At 39.2% G+C, this 19,539-nt stretch overlaps 1 protein-coding gene across 4 annotated transcripts in view; it reads left to right on the forward strand.

Moving 5' to 3' along the window:
- The window catches only part of aopep (aminopeptidase O (putative)), a 93,306-nt gene that overhangs the window by 50,658 nt on the left and 23,109 nt on the right, over positions 1 to 19,539 (forward strand). Inside the window, exon 15 of one of the 4 annotated variants that reach the window (XM_016669533.1) lies at positions 1,486 to 2,215. The exons of the other annotated variants lie outside the window; for them this stretch is intronic. Within the exon in view, the coding sequence (XP_016525019.1) occupies positions 1,486 to 1,584 (99 nt within the window). The 3' untranslated portion in view covers positions 1,585 to 2,215. Of the gene's footprint in view, positions 1 to 1,485; positions 2,216 to 19,539 lie in introns of those variants that run through there. 4 annotated transcript variants of the gene reach the window in all.

The raw sequence follows: 19,539 nt of genomic DNA on the forward strand, positions 1-19,539 counted from the left end.
ATCACATAGTGTGTGTGTGTGTGTGTGTGTGTGTGTGTGTGTGTGTGTGTGTGTGTGTGTGTGTGTGTGTGTGTGTGTGTGTGGTCATGGTCAAAGTGGATGTGGTGTCTGTGTTTTCCTGGGTGGCAGCCACCATTGAGCCCTTACATTCAGAACTTGAAGGAATATTTGAATATTTTAAAGTGTAATTCTGTGAAGTTATTGTCTGTCCCCTTACTTACTGTAGAAAAAAATTGTTACATCACCATGAGTTTGCAGAAAAGTGAATACACCTTCAGATCAGTGGAACACTACCGGCTTATGGACCGAACCCGATATTTCCACAGCAATTCAATTTAGTTTTTTTAATCTACCACAAATTCAAAACAAAAAGTTATCTCAAAGCATTTCATGAATAGTCTAATTTATATAAAGAAACACAGCTATGCCCAAAATTGTTCAAACTCCTTCCAGGTTTATATTATGCAAAATATTTTAATGTGATCAACATATTTCTTCTGTCTGGACGTAATGATAATGAAGAAAATTTAAAAATAGTAACTGCTTTTGTGGCTTAATCTTGGAAAATAAAACCACATTTTTTTATGATGCAGTTGTAGAATGTATTTGAAACTGACATACAGTTATTGATGGAAGTTGTTCCTTCTGTGGCTTTGTCCATTGAAAGACAGGGCAATTTTATCCTGTATAGAAAAAGAACACGAAGTTCAGCCTGTAGACAAGAGACTGCTCATTACTGATTTCTTAGTCAAGTGATGGCCTGGTTTCTAGGGGTAATGGCAATATTTGAGGCTGCTGGCTCTATTGAGCCACTCTATTGACAAAACGTGGGACAACTGGAATAATTCTTCAATCAAGAAAAACACCTGGAGAAGCCCTGGAAAGCACCATCTTTGAATAGCGTTTTGCAAAAATGACAGCCGTACGTTAAGTCCAGTCTTAAAGGGAACGGATGAGTAGCAGCAGATTAGGTGGATTGGTGCAGATTGCAAAGTCAGCCACACCAATATAAACCAGGGTTGTTGCTGTTAGTTTCCCGCAAGGATCATGTGACCAATCATGATTTTTGTTGAAGGCCAAACTAATGGATGGACACGAGCGTTTATTTCATAAAGAACTGGTTATGTGATCTATTTTTAAAAAATTCTTCCAGAGACAGAAGACCTTGCCACTGACCACCGTTTGACCAATCAAATGTTACCCACCATATTGAAGCATTATATTTAGTTGAGCTATATAATTATGTATAACTAAAACAGTTGTTTGAATTGACCAAAGTCTCATGTTTTATTTCATGTTTAGTCTGTGAATTAAAACTGAGGCTGCAAATGTTAAGAGGAAAATCTGACCATGTTTTCCACAAACTAAGCACACCACTTTAACTCTGACCTCCACAAATAAACACTTTTTTTTCTTTTTTTTCTTTTTTTTTAGAAAAGCTGATATGTCTTAGGTTAACTCGCATCTCTCTGTTTATGGGTGCAGAGTCGCTGCTGGAGGATTGAATGCGATGGCTTGTGTAGCTTTGGAAATCATGAAGCAAAAGACGAGGGCTTAAAGATGAAAGCTAATTTTTCAAAATAAAAACTGCATGTTTGGGCTTGTATGCAAAATAAGCACATTATGCATGTTTGTCATCCAGTTTCTCTGAGATTTTTCTTCACTTTTCTTCAAACAGAAAGAGAAACGACATCTGTCTACTACTAGTTGTACTAATGTTAGAGAAATTCGCTAAAAAAAAACAACAAAAAAAAAAACCTCCAACACTTTACAGGTAGTCTTTATTTTCTCTGAGCTTACTTGTTTCTGCATTCTTCCTGTCAGTTTAAAGTTTTAATAACCACATAAAAAGGTAGAAATTCAGTGGAAAACTGAGGGGGGAAAAAAGCACAGTTTTGCCTGCATGTGTTGTGTTAATTAGGAATCTCTGGAGACAGCTAATCCCCTCCACCCACTAATTGACACACACACACACACACTCGCGCACGCCTGCATCATTAATGAACACACACTGATCTATGAGCCACCGAGGGCCAGAAGTCATTAGCGAGAGTAGAGCTGCTTTTATATATCACTCACAATACGCTCAGATGTTGTAAACTGTTGAAAACCTTTTCGAAACCACTCATCTTTTTCTTTTTCTTTTTTTTTTTTACAACACATTTTATCTCATGAATAAGTTAGGCAAGCACTCCTTGGTGTCATGAAATAAAATCTTGCCAAGACAGCTGCCTTTTTAGACTTCTGTTTTTTTGTTTCTTGAACACAATGTTCTCAAGCTTAAAGCATTTGTAACTGAAGAAATATTAAAAAGATCATTTAAACACGTCTAAGGTGATTCTTAAACCCATTTGGCGTCTCATAAAATCCCGTGTCGGAACATGATGAGATTACCTTAAATTCCTGAGTTTGCTGTGAATAAAATGCCAGCGCAGCCACCGCCCCCCTCTTCTTAAAACCACCTGATACCTAAATGTCTGGCATATTTTACAACACACACGCACGCGCACACACACACATATACACTTACTTCTGAGAGGCAGCTAAAGGGCCCCTTCCTGTTGGGGTGAGGGGGGCTGCTGAAATCAGCCTCATGAAAGAATAGCCAATTACTGTCCACTTGGCCATACACAATAGTGAGAAAGAGGAGGGAGGCGCAAATGGACGGACGAATGGAGCGAGGGAGCAGGGGGGTGGGTGGGAGGTCAGCGTTTGAAGTAACACCATAAAAGCCAGTCTGAAAGGAAAAACGGAGAGACCCCACTCCCTCCCCTGCGGACTGACCCTCTCCACTCTCCTCCCCTGTGTCCCCCTCCCCTTCTTTTGTTTCTAGGAACAGTGAGTGCCCCATGGATGGACCAGGTGTATTTTATATTACTCCTTCATGTACTTCAAACACCCCGACAGCCCTGTTCTTGCTAAGCTCCCTCTCTCTTGATCCTCCTCTCTCTTTCTCCTCCCTCCGTCTACCAGCCTGTTGCAAGGTTATAAATCAATCAGCAGAAGTGATCGCAAAAGGCAATTGAGGACGCTCGAAACGAAAGAGGCAAGACGGTAGAATGTGATGTGGGAGAAGAAGTTAGGGTATGACAGAGATGAAGGGAGGGACGTTTTTTTTTTTTCAGAAATTTGGAATGAAGAAAAAATTAGACAAACACGATGCAAACAATGGAAATCAAAATCTCGGAAAAAGGAAAAATACTTGATGAGATGGAAAGGGTTCAGGTTAGGATGATTTTTTGTGGATAAATAATGAATTTTAAGCAAGGACCCTGGTCGATTCGTTATTGCAAAAATATTGAAAGGTCATGAATGTGTTAGTATCACATGACAAAAATGATATATTTTTCCTTTCAATTCAATTCAGTGTTTATATACATATACAACATCATGTCCCAACAAATGTCATCTCAAAGCACTTTACAAGACAAACAGGACAAATTCTTATCCAATTAGATTCAATCCAATTTGCTCCAGATGCAATTTGAATCTATCCAGTTCTTTTCAATGCAATTCGTACAACCGAGTTCAACCCACATTATAACACAATAGCGCCAAATTCAGTTATTACATTTTGCCAATTGATGAAAGTTGTCTATCTTAGGAAGCTCAGGTGATCGCATTGATTCACTAATTTTGTAGCGCTCTATCTTCCTGAGCAAGAAAGTGGCAGCAGAGGAAAGGAACCACACAGGAAGAAACTTCCAGTACAACCATGCTCCCTCAGAACAACCATCTTCCATTATTAGCTAAGGGCTGAGAGGAAGGCAGGAAGAAGACACTGAAAAACACAGAAGCACTGGGCCAGGAGTGCTTCCTACTGGGGGAAAAAAAAGTGGAAGGTGAAGGTAATGGCAGCCAAAGCTCCATAAACGACTCCATCCGTGAATCAAACACAGCTACATACAAAAGCACTGGAACAGGCGAACCTTTTATGGGAAAGAAAAAAAAAAAGTGACAAGGTAGCGGCAGGAAAAGCTCCATCCAGGAAAGCATATTAAAACTGGCAGCAATAGGTTTGGCCATAACTCCAGCCAGGGTAGATACACAAAAGCAGAAAGTCTGAGACAGTGGTACTTTCTATATGACAGAAAAACAAAAAGAATGCATAAGTTGAAGCCATAAGACTCATCAGATGTGTAAAAAGAGTTAGAAAGTGATGGTAATGATGGTGAAATGGTCTCATAAGGTGGATGTGTAGACCGAGTCGGTTTTTGTATTTCTCATTAATGACATCAGGGACCATTAGGAACATGCACACATGTGCACTCTCACAGAGATCTGTATATGCGGGTATCCATAGTGGGTTCCAGACGCCCCCCACAGAGTAGCCCCAGATCTGGTCAATATTGTAGAGACAAAGTTTATTACCAACTTCCCCTTGTTTCAGTTTCAGTTACCCTTATTGATTAACGAGCATCATAACCTGCACATCTGGCCTTTCTATTTTTTTTATTTTTTATTTTTTTTGGTACGAATGCAACTTGTGTGTGCACGGGAGTTGCGTGTGCATGTGAGCAGTGTGTGTGGAGAGGTCTGTAAAAGGATATTAGTCACGCCTGCATGGTAATGGGCCTCATTTTGCTCTCATTTTCAACTGCGGTCACTTTAATGAGAGGGTCCATCTGCCCCTGCTGATCAGGACAGGAAACCCTGTGGGGAAATTTTTAGGGTAGCAAGGGATCTCAGGTCAACTAATGACATGCCTTTCTTCTTGGTAAAGGTTTACATTAGGAATTGTAATTGACCCGGTTTTTACATTTATTAAATTCCATGTTAACCTGGAGAGCATAGGCATCATCAAAGGCTTGAACCCTCTATGAGACCTTAGAGTAACTTTCTGGGAAAGTGTGTTCAATAATCTCAGGCTTTCATGGAACAACTGGTCTGTAGAATGGGCTCAATGGAAAGCAGATGCAACAAAAATTCCTATGCTTAAGTTTTAGGCACATAACATGTCCATCTGCGCTAATCCGACTGTACATTCAGTCTTTGATGTTACTGAAAGGTATGATCTGCATATTTTCAGCCTGTATTGTTCTGATTTACACTGCATTTGGTGCAAATATAAGGCGTTGCATGTAGGCAGTGTTTGTACAGCTCTTACCTTGGATAAACGAATTCCAGGAAATGGTGTAATCCTCAATTCTTATCATTCCTTTTTAAATTACTCTGCGGCACACTATTTTTAACTTCACACCTTCAATGATTACAGAAGTGTTCAGAGCTCATTTCCAGGAGACTACTTCCAATTAGCTGGAAAATATAGAAACATCATATGAGGAACATAACATTTTAAGATACACTCAACATACACATGCATTTTTATGCACTAAGTTTCTGCAGAGACGGATTAAGTAACAATCCGGTTACAAGAATCCTTCTGTGCACTGTAGATGCAACAGAATATGTAGAGAATGAGTCAGCTCCCAGTTCAGTGTCGATTGGTCTGCTCAGGAGGATGGGAATCTGCATCACCCTGATCAATGGGATCAGTTTATGTACAGATTAGTTACAGCAGTATACAAATATGCTTATATTATTAATGAATTTATCTTTTAATCCAGAACCTTTAATTACATTTGATTACATTTATTCTGCAGGGAAACAGTTTCACACTAAGGACAATTTCTGGTGCCACGATTAGCTGCACACTTTACAATTCCTTTAGAATAAACGTAACAGGCGATTTTTAATTGATAGTTTAAGTTGCTTAGTCTGTAAACGTTGACTTGAATATCAAAACAATAATTTTTTCCCTATATATGAAATGACTCAGAGGTCTATTCCTCTTAGCCTCTCTTTAAATAAAGTTGCCAGTATGTGCATTCAGAACAATAATTTAAAAAACTGAAAACATCTACAAATGTGACAATTAACGGTGGTATACCTGAAAACATTGTGGAAAAAATACATCACCCATAGTTAATATTCCATGTGTTTTGCGATCTGAAAGTATAGTTTTTAAACAAATAAATTGGGGAAAGGTATTGTTTTCCTGCAAGCTCCACTACAACGACTGTTTTGGAGTTTTTGTGTTTGCCCAGTCATCGTGGCATCATTCATTTCTATTTTGGAAGGCAAGCTACTTGGATCAAAAGCTGCAAAGCAGCTACTAAATGGACCTTGCAGTGCTGGTGTGCCGCAGGGACAATGCTGCCAGCTTCTATTTTTGCAGACAATGTAAACCCACAAAGAAATTAGCTATGTTTGAGTGCTGACTGAAATCTCTTATGCTGTAATGAGGTGTGATGCTGATGGTCGGACGGGGCGGGGGGAGCGGCCATGGTAACTGGAGCCCCTGTGTGGGAGAGCAAAAAGGCCCTGATCAAAAGGTTGTTCATTTGGGTGGGGTTTGCAGGTGGTGCACATTATGAAGCTATAAATAGAAGATTTAAAAAGAGGAGGAGGTCAATATAGAGAATTATTTCAGTCTGTTTTACTTGCCGTTAGTCTTTCAATTTGAAGTAGAGATAATTAGAATTAGGCATCCGATTAAAAAAAAAAAAGGCTGTTTTTGTTTTAATTGCTTCTCACACTTCTATGTGTCCTCAAACTAAAAATAGCTAATATTTTTTTCACTCAGCCAGAAGAAACCTACCTTACTGGTACTTATTGTACCAATATGAGGTAACTTAACTATAAGTTACATCACACCTAAGTAATACTTAACTATGGTGTCTCCCATGAACTCTGATTATGTTGTAAAATGGGAGGGGCAAACTTAGAAAAATGCAGAGCATGATGTATATTGTAGTATCCGACTGGCTGATGAAACTAAAAATCTCCCAATATGTGTCACTGTCTTGGTGCATCCCCACTTTGAAAAGTGGAAATCAAAGTTTTCAAGGTGAAATAGACAAGCAATGTAATGCCAGCATGCTGTGTTTCTTTTAAAGGAATGGAAGAAACATTTGGTAGTCCAACATTTTTATCCTCCTGTTTCCCAGTCTACCTGTATTTATTAATTTTTTTTATCAGTACCACTTGAAAACACAATCCATACCATAAATATAGATATATTTTTTTCTAACACAGCATCTGCTTTTGTTTTGTTGCTCCGTTCAAGACTCAGCCATATTTGGCATCCTCTCAGTGTGTGAAGTGTTGACACTCACACATCTGGTTTTCCCCCTACATCTCTTATTTCTCCAGTGCACTGTCAACTGTTTCATTTTGTCTTCCTCTCTTCCTTCGCCACTTTTCCTAATCTCTTATGCCTTTTATCACAAAGTCTGTCTCACTCTTTCTGTGTCTGCCTCTTAGTGTGATTTATTGGCAATGAATCAGGGATGAGGGAGTATGCCGGAGGAGAGATGGGAACATTCAGGGAAATGGCTGTTTCCGGCCAGACTCTACATCAGGATGGGAAATGGTTGGAAGAAGAATGTCTGTGTGTCTGCATGTGTGTGTTTCTCCATCAGTAGGCTGTCTAGGGGATCAGCTAAGGGCTAATCTAGAGCACTACTGCTACTACCAACGCACCCGTCTTCACATGAAATACATTTTGGTTTTTGCTCAAAGAAGGTATTCCACGTGTTCTACTGTATAAATCGCAGCAAAGATTGTCAGGATAAACAGAGGTGCATTTATTTCAGTATTAGATTCACTTTTATGTGCCAAGTTAATTAAGTTTTCCATCAAACCTTGATATGTTCTGGGATGGTTTGTGTTTTTCTATCCAGTGGGAAAGTAAAATAAATGAATAAATAAATAAATAATAGAAGTTTGTATTGTGCAGCTGTTTGCTTGGCTGTCGTTCAGAGCAGACATTGCCAGATTAAACAGGTGGAAAGTAAAAAGTGACCACAGGGAAGAGGAAAACAACCTGCGCTACTCAGTTTCATGCTTATGATTTTTGCGTTGGCGTGAAGGAATGTTATTGTGTGCTTGAAACTTACTTCTCATCAGGTTCTTTTTCAGTTGCAGGCAGGATGAGAAAACATTCTGGTGGTTTTACAGATAGACCAGACTGTTAGAAAATATTGAAAAGAAAAGGAACAAAAGACAATCAAAGGCAAAAAAAACAAAACAAAAGGCTAAACCCTGGACATCTAAAAAGTCAACAGAACCAGAGAAAGACAACAGATCAATAAAAGCATTCTGGTAGCTTCATCAATTTTTGCTGTATCTTTTGTGGAAAGTGCTGATCGGGATGCAATCTGTGGGAATCAAAGGGTCAGTGCAGCAAACAGCGGTTTGATTCAAAGGACACTTCTAATCAAAAAGCTGTTGATCCACTTTTAGCTGCAAATAAAACCACGCAGGTCAACTGTGTGATTGAATAAATAAATATTTAAAGGTGTCACTTAAATACAGCCATGCAGAGGACATGAACAGCTGTGTGTCCATCTGTGTTTCATGCCAGCTTCTCACCAGCAATGTGCAGTGTGTGCTTTGCTGCAGCACCTGCTACAACCTCCACAGTGTTTCTACACGGTGAAGTCTTTGTGTTTGGTAAAGCAGACACTTTCATATAATCAGTTATTTATATAATTTTGATATCTATGACGAAAATATTTACTCAAATGCTGATTTCTAAATATATTCAGGGTCATGGCATGACTCTTTCACACAATCCTTATTATATGTTAAAAGAAGTAGTATATGTTGTACATGTATAGATGGGAATTTATGTGAAATATTTTTAAACACAATACTTTGTACTATAAAAACGTTCATTAAAATTGAACTTTATAAGTTTTTAGGAGGTTATTATGGCTTGATTTTAGAAGTCCGGCTCAATAAAGACACATTTTGTGAGTGAAAAGCCAAATCTGAGGTGTTCCTTGCTCTGCACATCCAAGTTAATCAGGTAAAACATCTTATATTTGGTTGTGCCTACCCAAAAATTACCAAAGGATTCAGTTTCTTGGTGTGTCCTTTGACTGGAACGATCCTTATAAAAACATTTGATTTATGAAAACTAGGCAAAACTTTCAAAACTCTGTAGGTTTCCAGTCTTGCTGAAACTTACAGGCACGTGACTGTCGGCTGATGTGGAGTCCCTTATCTATCGTCACGGCAGTTAAAATGCAAACGATGCTTCTCAGCACATGCTGAACACATGGTATGAAACCTGCCTAAAGCTTCCCCTATATAACATTTTTATTTCATGCCGTGATGTCAAAAGATATTTCTGCATGACTTGAAAGTACAAGTCACAAGACGCCTGGTTAGGTAGCTGACAATGAGGTTTCTTTCTGAAACAGATTGGGAAACCAATGGGAGGAATGAGCACTAAGACTACATGTAACTGTGTTGTTCAAATGTGGTATGAGAACATGCACATTTACTTCCAAAGGTAGAGAGGAGACAGGTGTACTTGTGCCATGTTAATAAAGTGTTGTAGATATGGTAAGAAAGTTAGAGGAAGAAATCTGCAGAGTGTATTTCTCATTCATCACTCATCAGCTGTTCTGTGTTCAGGGTCATCTAAAGCTCATTGTCTGTCTGATCTCTTACAAGAACTTCCTGTCCTCTCACTGCTATGTGGGTAAATGAGGAGGTGTGGTGAGAAGTGGTTGTGTATGGACGTCTTTCTTCTGCTGTGAGAAGCTTGAGCACGGTAGATATGCCAACTAAGAATTGCAGCTCAAGCCTCTGTTCCTCTGGAAAAGTGCTCAGCGGAGACACATGCAGTGTAAACCCAGGATGATAAAAAGGTGGTTGTGTGATATTTTTGTAGAGCATATCTAAAATATCCAAAAGATGCATATCCGTGAGAACATGCAGCTTGGGTTGCGAAAATACCTAGATATGCTAGTGACTGACATTTGCAAAACAACCAATCCAGGAGTGCCATTTATTTTCCTTGGTCCTGATTGGCTGTGACCTCTAGAGCAATGATAAGGAAAAATGTAGACATTAGTTTCAGTGGTAGTGCTAAGGCAGTTTCCACTGTTTAAATTGATTCATCTTAAAGTATATTTGGTGTGGGAACTGTTACGCTAGGCAGGCCTAAAGTATTCACGGATTATAGCTGTTCCTGCTCTGTTGTTGTCTCTAACCCCCTGCGACTACTGTATAGCAAAAGTTTTGCTTTTTATCTTATAAAGGTGTTTTGTATTGGTTTGCAGTGCAGTGCTTTGACTCGTAGCTAGTCTATGCATTTGTCTGGTGTAGTTCAATCATTGTGCTATGCAATTATGTTTTTCTGAGCACTCGCTGTACATCTGCATCATAGATCGTTCAAGATAGAAACATCTCTACTCTGATCGCATGAAGTGGTTCTTTGAACCACAACTAACTGAAGGTTCTGCAGTCTGAACATAGCTTGAGGGAGAAGCTCAAACAGGCATTTTACTGAAGTGGTCAAAGAGAACAAACATACACATACACACATACATATGCACGCATGCACGTGCATTCGGAATCCCAAAAGCATTTGAGTGTCATTAAAGTGCAGCTGTGTTTGCCTTTCCAGCACACATGGAAAACATATCGAGGATGGAGAGGAAGAGAACAGCTTTCTAAATATGTTGTCGACAACGCATACAAAAACTAGTAGCCAGTAAACTCGCGTAACTGCACATAATTCTTTCTGGAAACCAGTCAAACACAAATTTAGACATTTGGTGTAATGCGGTGCAATAAAAATACAGAGCTGTGTGTAGGTCACAGGGTGTTGAAAAGCTGGTGACACTTTAGACACATAAAGTGGAGAGTCATGGCAATATTGGGCTGAGCTGTAAAAGGGAACTGGCTTTTTAGTGGTGTGAAATGAATCAATACTTTTCCCATAAAGCCTGATTTAGGCGTCACCCAGTCGCTTTTATAGGTACTGTATGTAATGTTGTGTCTGCGTACGTCTGAGAATGCTGCATATTGAGTGCTTTAACATCTGTCTTTGCTGGTAATAACCGGGGAGCCTACAGCACCCTCAGACAGACATAACACATTTAGCCTCATCAACAACACACACAGGCTTGCACACAAAGTAAAGGCAGCCATATGTGCTACTGGACCAGTTAGAACCGAGTGGACTAATGTCAAGCAAATGTCCCCCCCCCAAAAAAAAAAAAACATTCTTCTTGGAAAAACTCATCCACGTCTTTATCTTTAATCACACTGATGACTGCAACAGTGTTTTTACAGGTCTGCCTAAACAAGGCAGACAGTTGTAGCTGATTCAGAACGCTGCTCATCACATTCTCACTCGAACCACAAAAATGCAGCACATCACCCCAGTTCTAAAGTCCAGACACTGGTTCCTTGTAGCTCGGAGAACAGACTTTACAATACTTTTGCTGGTTTATAACGGAATGGTTTGGCATCAAAATCTTCTGGTTCATGTCTACTCAACCCAAACCAAACCAGTAAATCAATTTTTGTTTTCCAATACTATCAACTTTGTAAAAAGGTAAATATATATATAAGTATTTGCATCCATAATGTAGGTTTGTTTGCCTGTAAACCAAAAAATGGAGGTCGGGGGGCACAAGCAAAGAACAGTCAGTCTAAGACAGATTTTATGAAGAGCATATTGTTGCCAAATATGGCATTGTGCAAAAAAAAACATAGATTAATACTACAATCAGATGAGACATATAATAATTTACATCCTTTACATTCCAATTCATCTTTTACAAAAATAGAGGCTAGGATGTTTTTCTTTACTAAATTCAATTTCATAAATGTCAGAACTATGAAAAAGGAATTTAACGGTTTCATAAATCAAATCAATATGCTCTTATTATTTTATTCTTTTCTTAATAGCAGCCAGAAACTCGACCCGTTTCTATTTTCTCACATTGAACAATGAAAACAGAAAATCTTTATGAATGAAAAGTAAGAACGAGGAAATTGAATCTATTATTACCTGAGAAATAAAAAGATTGAGGAAATTCAATTATTAAATCATAAGGGAAATGTTAAATATTAAATCATTATGATTGTTTATGAACATATACATAACTATTGCCTTAAATTAAAACAGCAACCCGCATACAAAGACTGTTCCTCTTGAAGCTGTACTTAATTCTGTAAACGGTGTGGTGTGATGATTTATAATTACATTAAATAAGGGAAAAACAGTCGCTACATGAATGATTAATGCTTGTTGGTGATTATTATTTAACCAGCTCTTTAAGTTTGGCCATAACAAACGTTCAGATGGAAAACATCGTTTTGCAGTCACTTCATATGTCAAAAAATCCTACTCTAAAAATATACTTTTACATTTATGAATTGGATGGAAAGTGGAGAGTTTTCTCTGAGAAGTGTTTTTGTGAGGTGTTCAGATGCAAAAAGTGTCGTGGATAATTTCAACAGTGGCAATTGAAATATGTCCTGCTCAAAGGGGAAAGACTCCCATAAAACAGAGGTCATACAACACTTAAGCAAAAATTATTTCTCGGATGAACTTGTCTAATAATAACAGAGAGGCGGTTCTATTAACACCACCCACGGGGACAAGCACACTGTAGATTTACAGCCTTTATCTTCATACAGATCTTGTGAGATCCACTTTAAAATGAGAAGAAAATAAAAGGCCATCAGCATTTCTCCAGGCAACATTTCCTACAAATTCCTCAGACTGGGAAATCATGTCCTGCTAAGCTGTTCATAGCATATATATTTTTTTAATGATATGAGGGCATGTAAAGAACCTTGTAAAAATATTACCCAATGAATATTTTTAACATTTTGTCACTCTACAACCCCAAACCTCAACATATTTTAACTCAAAGATCTGCATAATCTACAGAAGTTTGATCTGCATTTATATTCAGTGCCTTCAGATTCATACATAATCTTCCTCCGTATCGTGTTAATATCATAATAAATCCAGTTGCTTGATGAAACATCATAGAGCAACTGGATGATATTGGACTATCACTAATATTCTAAAATAGAGAATATTAGTGGAACAAAACAGCATCTGGTAAACCAATGAATGCAGCAGACAGGTCAGGAATAAACTTTAAGTGAAATTTAAAACAGGGTTTGGCAAGTATGACAAAACTGTGAACCCCCCAACTCTTGCCTGCCTAACAAAACTAACGTTAATTAGAGATTTAGACCAAAGGTGTCATGGTGACTCTGGAGGTGCTACAGAGATCCTCGGATTAGGTGGGTAAATTTGGGATACTGCAATTTATAGACTTTTATTTGTAAAAAAGAAACTCTGAAAACCATGTATGCTTTTTTTGTTCTCTTCCCAAATATACACTACTTTTTGCTGATTGTTTATATTTAATCCGGTACAAAAATCCAGATTTGGGACTGGCCTGTGACAAAACGTTGAAAAGTTTAAGGGGTTTGATGACTTTTAGAAGGCCTCGTATACGTATCCATGTGTGTTTCCATTATTCTGTCCTGACGCTCATCATCTCTTTCTTTCTGTTGTGTTCTGCCATCATCTAACCTTCCACCCGCTTTCATTATCATCTCCCATTGTTTCTGCGTGTGGCTCGATGTGACTGTGCATGGCTGCACAACTGCGTGCGTCTGTCAGCCTGTGCCTAGTCCACCCTGAATACCTCTGTCAGCTCAGAATGCTTAAACCAGGCCAATCTGGAGTTCACGTAAAAGACGACACACACGGGAGTCAAACAGCTCACACACGGGCGGAATAGCCGCGGAGCTGCAGGGGAATCCGGCCTCCTCCTGAACACAACCTTTCTCTGACGGTTCTGCTAGCCTTACCCCGCTGTCTCCTCTCCTTGCCGTCACTCCCACTTTGGATCCGACTCTGTCATCCCATCTTGTTTTCTGTTTTTTCTTTTTGTTTTTTTTTCCTCTAAGGGTCTCAATCTCTGTATCTCAGTGTATCTTTCAACAACAGTAGATGCTATCACTTTGCGCTGGAGGTCATTGCCAGTGCATGTTTGTGTTTTTACCCCCATTATTGTTATCGTCTAATTTAACGTGGCTTGAATAGACAAATCCTTGCTGCCTGTGTGTGTGCGTGTGTGTGCGTGTGTTCATGCGTCAATGTTTCTTGCATGCTTTTTGTATTCAGTGTGCACGCTGACATTTGTAAGACGATCTGCTGCGAAATGCCACGGATCCGACAAAAGTTTTCTGAGCCTTTATTTTGTACGTGCCTCTGTGCAAGCCCTTTAAAGCCTGGTAATTATTAGGATCAAATGTATTTTGCTTGTTACGCTGATGTCTACAACTCCTTAAAAGTAACTAGAATGAGGCTGAGTCAGTTTTTTTTTTAATTATTATTATTTCTTTCATTTGATACTTTCTCTAAGAGAGAAAATGTAAGTGCAACCCCTGGCTGCTCTCACCTATCCAGAATCCTGACAGAGCAAATGACATTGGGAAATGGAGCCTGGCCTATTTTCAGCCAACGCCACTTTTCATTCTTCTTGTTAAAGACCTAATGTCTGCAGGGAGTGGGCAGTACGAAATCAAATTAAAAGTAAGTCTGAAATTGATATTTATGTTAAGAATGTGGATTCTCTTAAATTCTTTAACTCCACCTCATTATTTAAACATCTTAATTAAATAGGGCATTTGCCCTGTTATGAAGAAGGAAGAGCTAAGCCAAAAAGCAAAGCTTTTGATTTATCAATCCCATCTACTTTCTGTCCCTCCACTCTGGTCATCAGATGCATAAAGATGTAAGTAGCTGAAAAAGCTTCCTCCGTGAGGCGGCTAGACTCAGACTTAAAGAGCTCGATCATCCAGAGAGAGATCAGGGAAGAGCCTCGCTCCTGTGTGCTGAAAGGATTAAGCCGTGGTGGTTTGGGCACCAACATGCATCAGGTTTTTCAGACACATCCAATAACATTAGGCCCTGGGGAAGACCCAGAACTTGCTTAAGAAATTAAAAATGATTTTTTTGGTCTAGAAATGTTTTGGGATCTCCCAGCATTAGCCAGAAAGTGTCGTTGGGGGACGTCTGGGTTTTCCTCCTGGACCCTGAATTTTCCCTGTTGACTCAAAGAGATTTTAGTTTTTTTAAGATCGCGCAGTATTGCTGGACAAAGCTATAAAAACTTTGTTTGCCAAGACGGCAAATTGATGATGGATGATGATGACTCCTTATTTAAATTCCCCTACAGTACCCTACACAGATCCACAAACCAGATAAGGTCTTGACCTGGGAGTGCATTCTCAACCAGAGCAACTTGGCCCACTTTAAAAAAAAAAAAAAAGCCTAGAGTTCATCTATTATGATACTTCTGGTGTGGATTAAACAGTGGAACTGTTGTAAGCCTGAAAATGTGGACCCTGGTGAGGTTTGACGCAAACCAAAAGGTGAAAGTGACGCATGATTTACAAACATGATCAGAAAATGCTTAAAAGTGTACGCCATGAAACCAAAGCTGAGTTCTTCTTCTTCAGTCAACTGACTGACGGTGAGCAGCAATAAGTGAGGAGGGACAGTGCATTTTTGGTCTGTAAAGGAAAAAACACTCTTGTCGTCCACATTTGAAGGATTGTATGATTGATCATTTTAGTAATTGCAGATCAGTGCATCTGTGAAACCCTGTTGTACCTTAGACGGGAAAGTTTAAATACTGTGTGAATAATTTATGATTTACCAGACAACAGACTAAACGCACACAATTTTTTTTCTATAAAGGTAATTATAGACACTTTCATTGGTCTCTGAAGTCAAGATTATAATAGAAATATTATGTTGGAACCATATTCCGGGTGTGTAAAGAATTAACTTTGTGGAACATGCGGAGAAACACGAGTCTTGTTTTGTATATTTTAAGAACATAACTAATTTTAATTTCCAGTTTTTACTGAGGTCCTGCTACACTTGCGTGCTACCAAGGATTTTCTTCAGTGCAACATCTCACTCTAGCTTACAAAAGTCTACGACTCCACAATGTGTTGCTATAATAGTTAATAGCTGAAATATTGTTCTATGTAACAATATTTCAGCTCTCATACACAATTGGATTTTTTACTTATCTACTGATCTATTTGTTTCTCTGACATCGTCTTTGTGCAGCCATACAAAACGAGCCTGTTCTCCACCATCCTGTCCGCTCACCTCGGCTTTTGTTTAAACTAACGTCCAGCTGTTTGGATGTGTCACAGGATTACAAATGCTACAGATTTTTCCCCCTCGCTCACAAACAGAAGTGTCTTTGTTCCAGTTTAGTTTCAAAGGCCCGTCTCTTTCAAAGGCTTATGGGTGGTGGCGGCGCAGGAGGGTAAAAAGGCCACCACAGAAACCTGGGTTCAGTCCTCTGTGGTGGATCCTTATGGTTATAATAAATAATAACAATAACAATGCTGTGCATATTATATTTTCAAAAAAAAATTACCCAAGTACTACAAATGTGAAGTTAAAAGATGTTTTATAAATGAAACTCAATTTACCCTTTAGGTGAAAACAGTGGAAAGAGCGTCCTTTTTTATATTAGCAGAAGCTCTAATAGTGACTTCAACTAACCTATTAGGGAACTTGGTGAAAAAGCTAGAAAGATTAATTTGAGGCCCGTGCCCTTTTCGTTTGAGAAATTGTGTGTTCCTCCACTGGGGAAGGCACACACCGGATCGTGGGAGGAGGAGGAGGAGGAGAAGGAACGTTAAGAAGCAGGCATCCACTGGAGACGCTCAGATTTGCAGCGTGCGTCAAAGCACAAAGTGCCATAGATTAATTAAACTTCCTCTGTTTCAGGGGCCCGTGTGTGTGTGCAGTGGCTATGAGTCAGAACGGTGACGAGTAGGAGGGAAAACACGTTAATTGCCCTCGGATCAGTTCCAAAATGCAGGAAGACAGAATTTTACATAGCAAACACCCAACCTTCTTCAGGTGCAAAACCTAAAAATCAATTAAAATCCCCCTTACGTCGCTAGTGTTGTTTTTACTGTAAAGCTGTGCGGTGTTTTATTTTTGCACTTGTGTTTTACTTGCTATGTCTCAACTTTGTGCCATTTTAGCTCACAATACCATAACACCAACAAGGCTATGTGTTTGGCATTGTCCTGCTGGAAGGTAAACGTCCATCCCTTTGCTGAGTCTTTTGCTATCTTTCAGAGGTTTTGTTCTAGGATTGTGTTTTTTTTTTTAGTTTTGATCAGTTTCTGTGTCCCTGCTGAAGAAAAACTTCCACACAGCGCCAGCACCATCTTTCCATTATGTGGTGATGAATCCTACAACAGTGTTGTTTGTTCCTATATCTTAGCATCGGATTTACCGTTTCTTTTTTCTAAACTTGCAGCTAAACATTGTTCAGGTGACCACCAGACGCACACAGGCCAGTCAGATATTAGGTATTTGGGAAGGAAAGCACACGCTAAAGTGTGAAATCTACCCAGCTCACAGAACAGTCCTCGTTTCCCCAGAGGCCTCTAATGATTAGCCGTGTATCTTTCATGCCCTGCATATTCGTTCCCATCATTTTCAAAACTGGAGATCAGTCCTGACAGTCGGCTTATTGTCAGCCTGTGTTTGTTTGGAGAAAAACATTGAGACAATTGGTCCCAAAAGCGATGATTACAAGGTCAAAACGTCTGAGGCTTGTTGTCTTTTCTCCCTTTGTTTCTCAGTTTTGGTACTTCTGTTTGGTGCGTTTTGATTAGGCTCCAGACTGATTGCAGCGGTTAAGATTCATAAACACACAATCTTTTGCCTTATTCTGCTATCTGCGGCTGCTGCGGTTGTTGATTGGAGCTGTCGTCGAACCGAACGAGGGCTATTAATGATCAAATTAAAGATAGACAGTCGGAGCCAACGGTCATTGTCGAGGTCATTTGCGCTGTAGCAGCAGTACGTGCGACATCATTTAATAAAAATGATGGAACAACATGCAGCTCTGTTGCACAAGTTGAAAGGTCAACATGTGACTCATGGGTAACCTTTCAGTATCTCCTGTAGGCCTGTTTGCATTCTGACCATTACGCAAAATTGGTTTACACATCCAATATGAGCAACGTGTTTTATGTCCCTTCAGACTTTGTGGATCACAAAAATTGCTGTATCATTGTGGTTTGAGGAGGGCTTTCTCCTCTATAGTCACTTAGCATGGTTATAGCGGTCCTCACATTACAATCTGAATAAAAATCTCTCATGGATGTTTCTAAAAATGACCCCATGATATACAATGCTTCTTATCATAATCCTTGAACTTTTTCTCTTACAAACACAAACTTAAATATGTTTTACTGGGATTTTGAGACCAACAAAAGTAGTTAATCAGTTTGGAGTAGAAGAAAATGATACCTGTTTTTTTTTTTTTTTAATTTAACAAATGACATTTTTACTAATTCTATTATGTAAAATAGCTCAAGTTCAGATTTGATGGAAATAATCAGTGCAAATCAATTCTCAAAACATCACTTAGATCTGTATTTAGGAACAGGCTTTGACTGATCATTCAAGGAAGTTTCCCCACAGCATCATGCTGAGTAGACATGGTGAGTTCTAGGCGATATTCAGCGGCGATATTCCTGATCTGTGCAGTGTGTTCCTTGGCCTTCAGAGTAAAGGGCACACCACAGTATAGATTTTGTTTTTTAAAACCTTCTGAGATATTTTATTCTTATCCATTGATTTTACAATTATGGATTCCATTGTGTTGGCCTACCATTTAAAATCCCAATATAAAACACTAAAATTTGTGATTGTTACATAAAAAGGCTCGAGTAAACCTTTTGTAATAATTTTGTACGAATAATTTTGTTGCAAGTTTTCAGTTTGCAGTTTTTTTTTAGCACCTGTGTGAGCCAATTTAAAGTGGATATTTATAAAGGTGTCACATCTGTTTACATACGTGTCCCTCCTGAGGACCTAATACTGCCTCCACAGTTCCACCTGACAAGTGATCTGGGCCCCATGTGCAGAATTAAGGCAGACAAATATATTTAAAAAGGGCAACAGAGGAGCGTTTAATTGGCCGAGCCAAGCACAAGAGTTTGCCCCATTGAAAAGGTGTAATGAAAAGATCTGGAACAGAGACAGACAGCAGACGGCGTTGGAGACAGAGGCAACAGAAGAAAGAAAAGAAAGGATCTGAGTGAAAGAAAGAATGAAACCTTAGTACCTGAGGGGCGGGCCGAGTCCTTTGGCCGCCGGTGCCAGAATGTGTCTTTACGAGCCTGCGGTCAGAAAGAAATAAAAGGCAGCCGAGTGACTGAATGGCACCACACACAGACGCACACATGCACGAACGATTCAGCGGCCGCTCAGACATTACAGTTTGCTTTTATAATGTCACAGTTGGTCAGTGTCTCCAACCCCCCATATTGATGCGTGGCTCAACGAGAAAGACCTCCCACCCCCTGTAGGTACAGAGGTAGGGGTACGTATTGCTGAAACATCTGTCTTCCTTTAAAGCCAAGTAATTTCTAGTCCAATTTTATTCACTGTATAATGTCACAAGTCACAAATTTAACTCAAGGCTCTTTATGGATTTTACGGCCTCCTTCATCCTCTGCAGGGAAAAAATAGCAATTATTTCACAGTGAATAGGTTTTCTGGTTGACTTTAAGTAAGGATTTCCTGTCTTTGTTTCTAGCCGTCAATTCTTTTGATCCCATCCTTTGTATTAGTCCTAAACTATCAAAATAAATGTTATATCTTCAGGTATAAAATAGTATATGCTATAGTTTTTC

The sequence above is a fragment of the Poecilia formosa genome, unplaced genomic scaffold, assembly GCF_000485575.1.
Source record: "Poecilia formosa unplaced genomic scaffold, Poecilia_formosa-5.1.2 Scaffold25, whole genome shotgun sequence".
In the NCBI taxonomy this organism is placed as follows: domain Eukaryota; kingdom Metazoa; phylum Chordata; class Actinopteri; order Cyprinodontiformes; family Poeciliidae; genus Poecilia; species Poecilia formosa.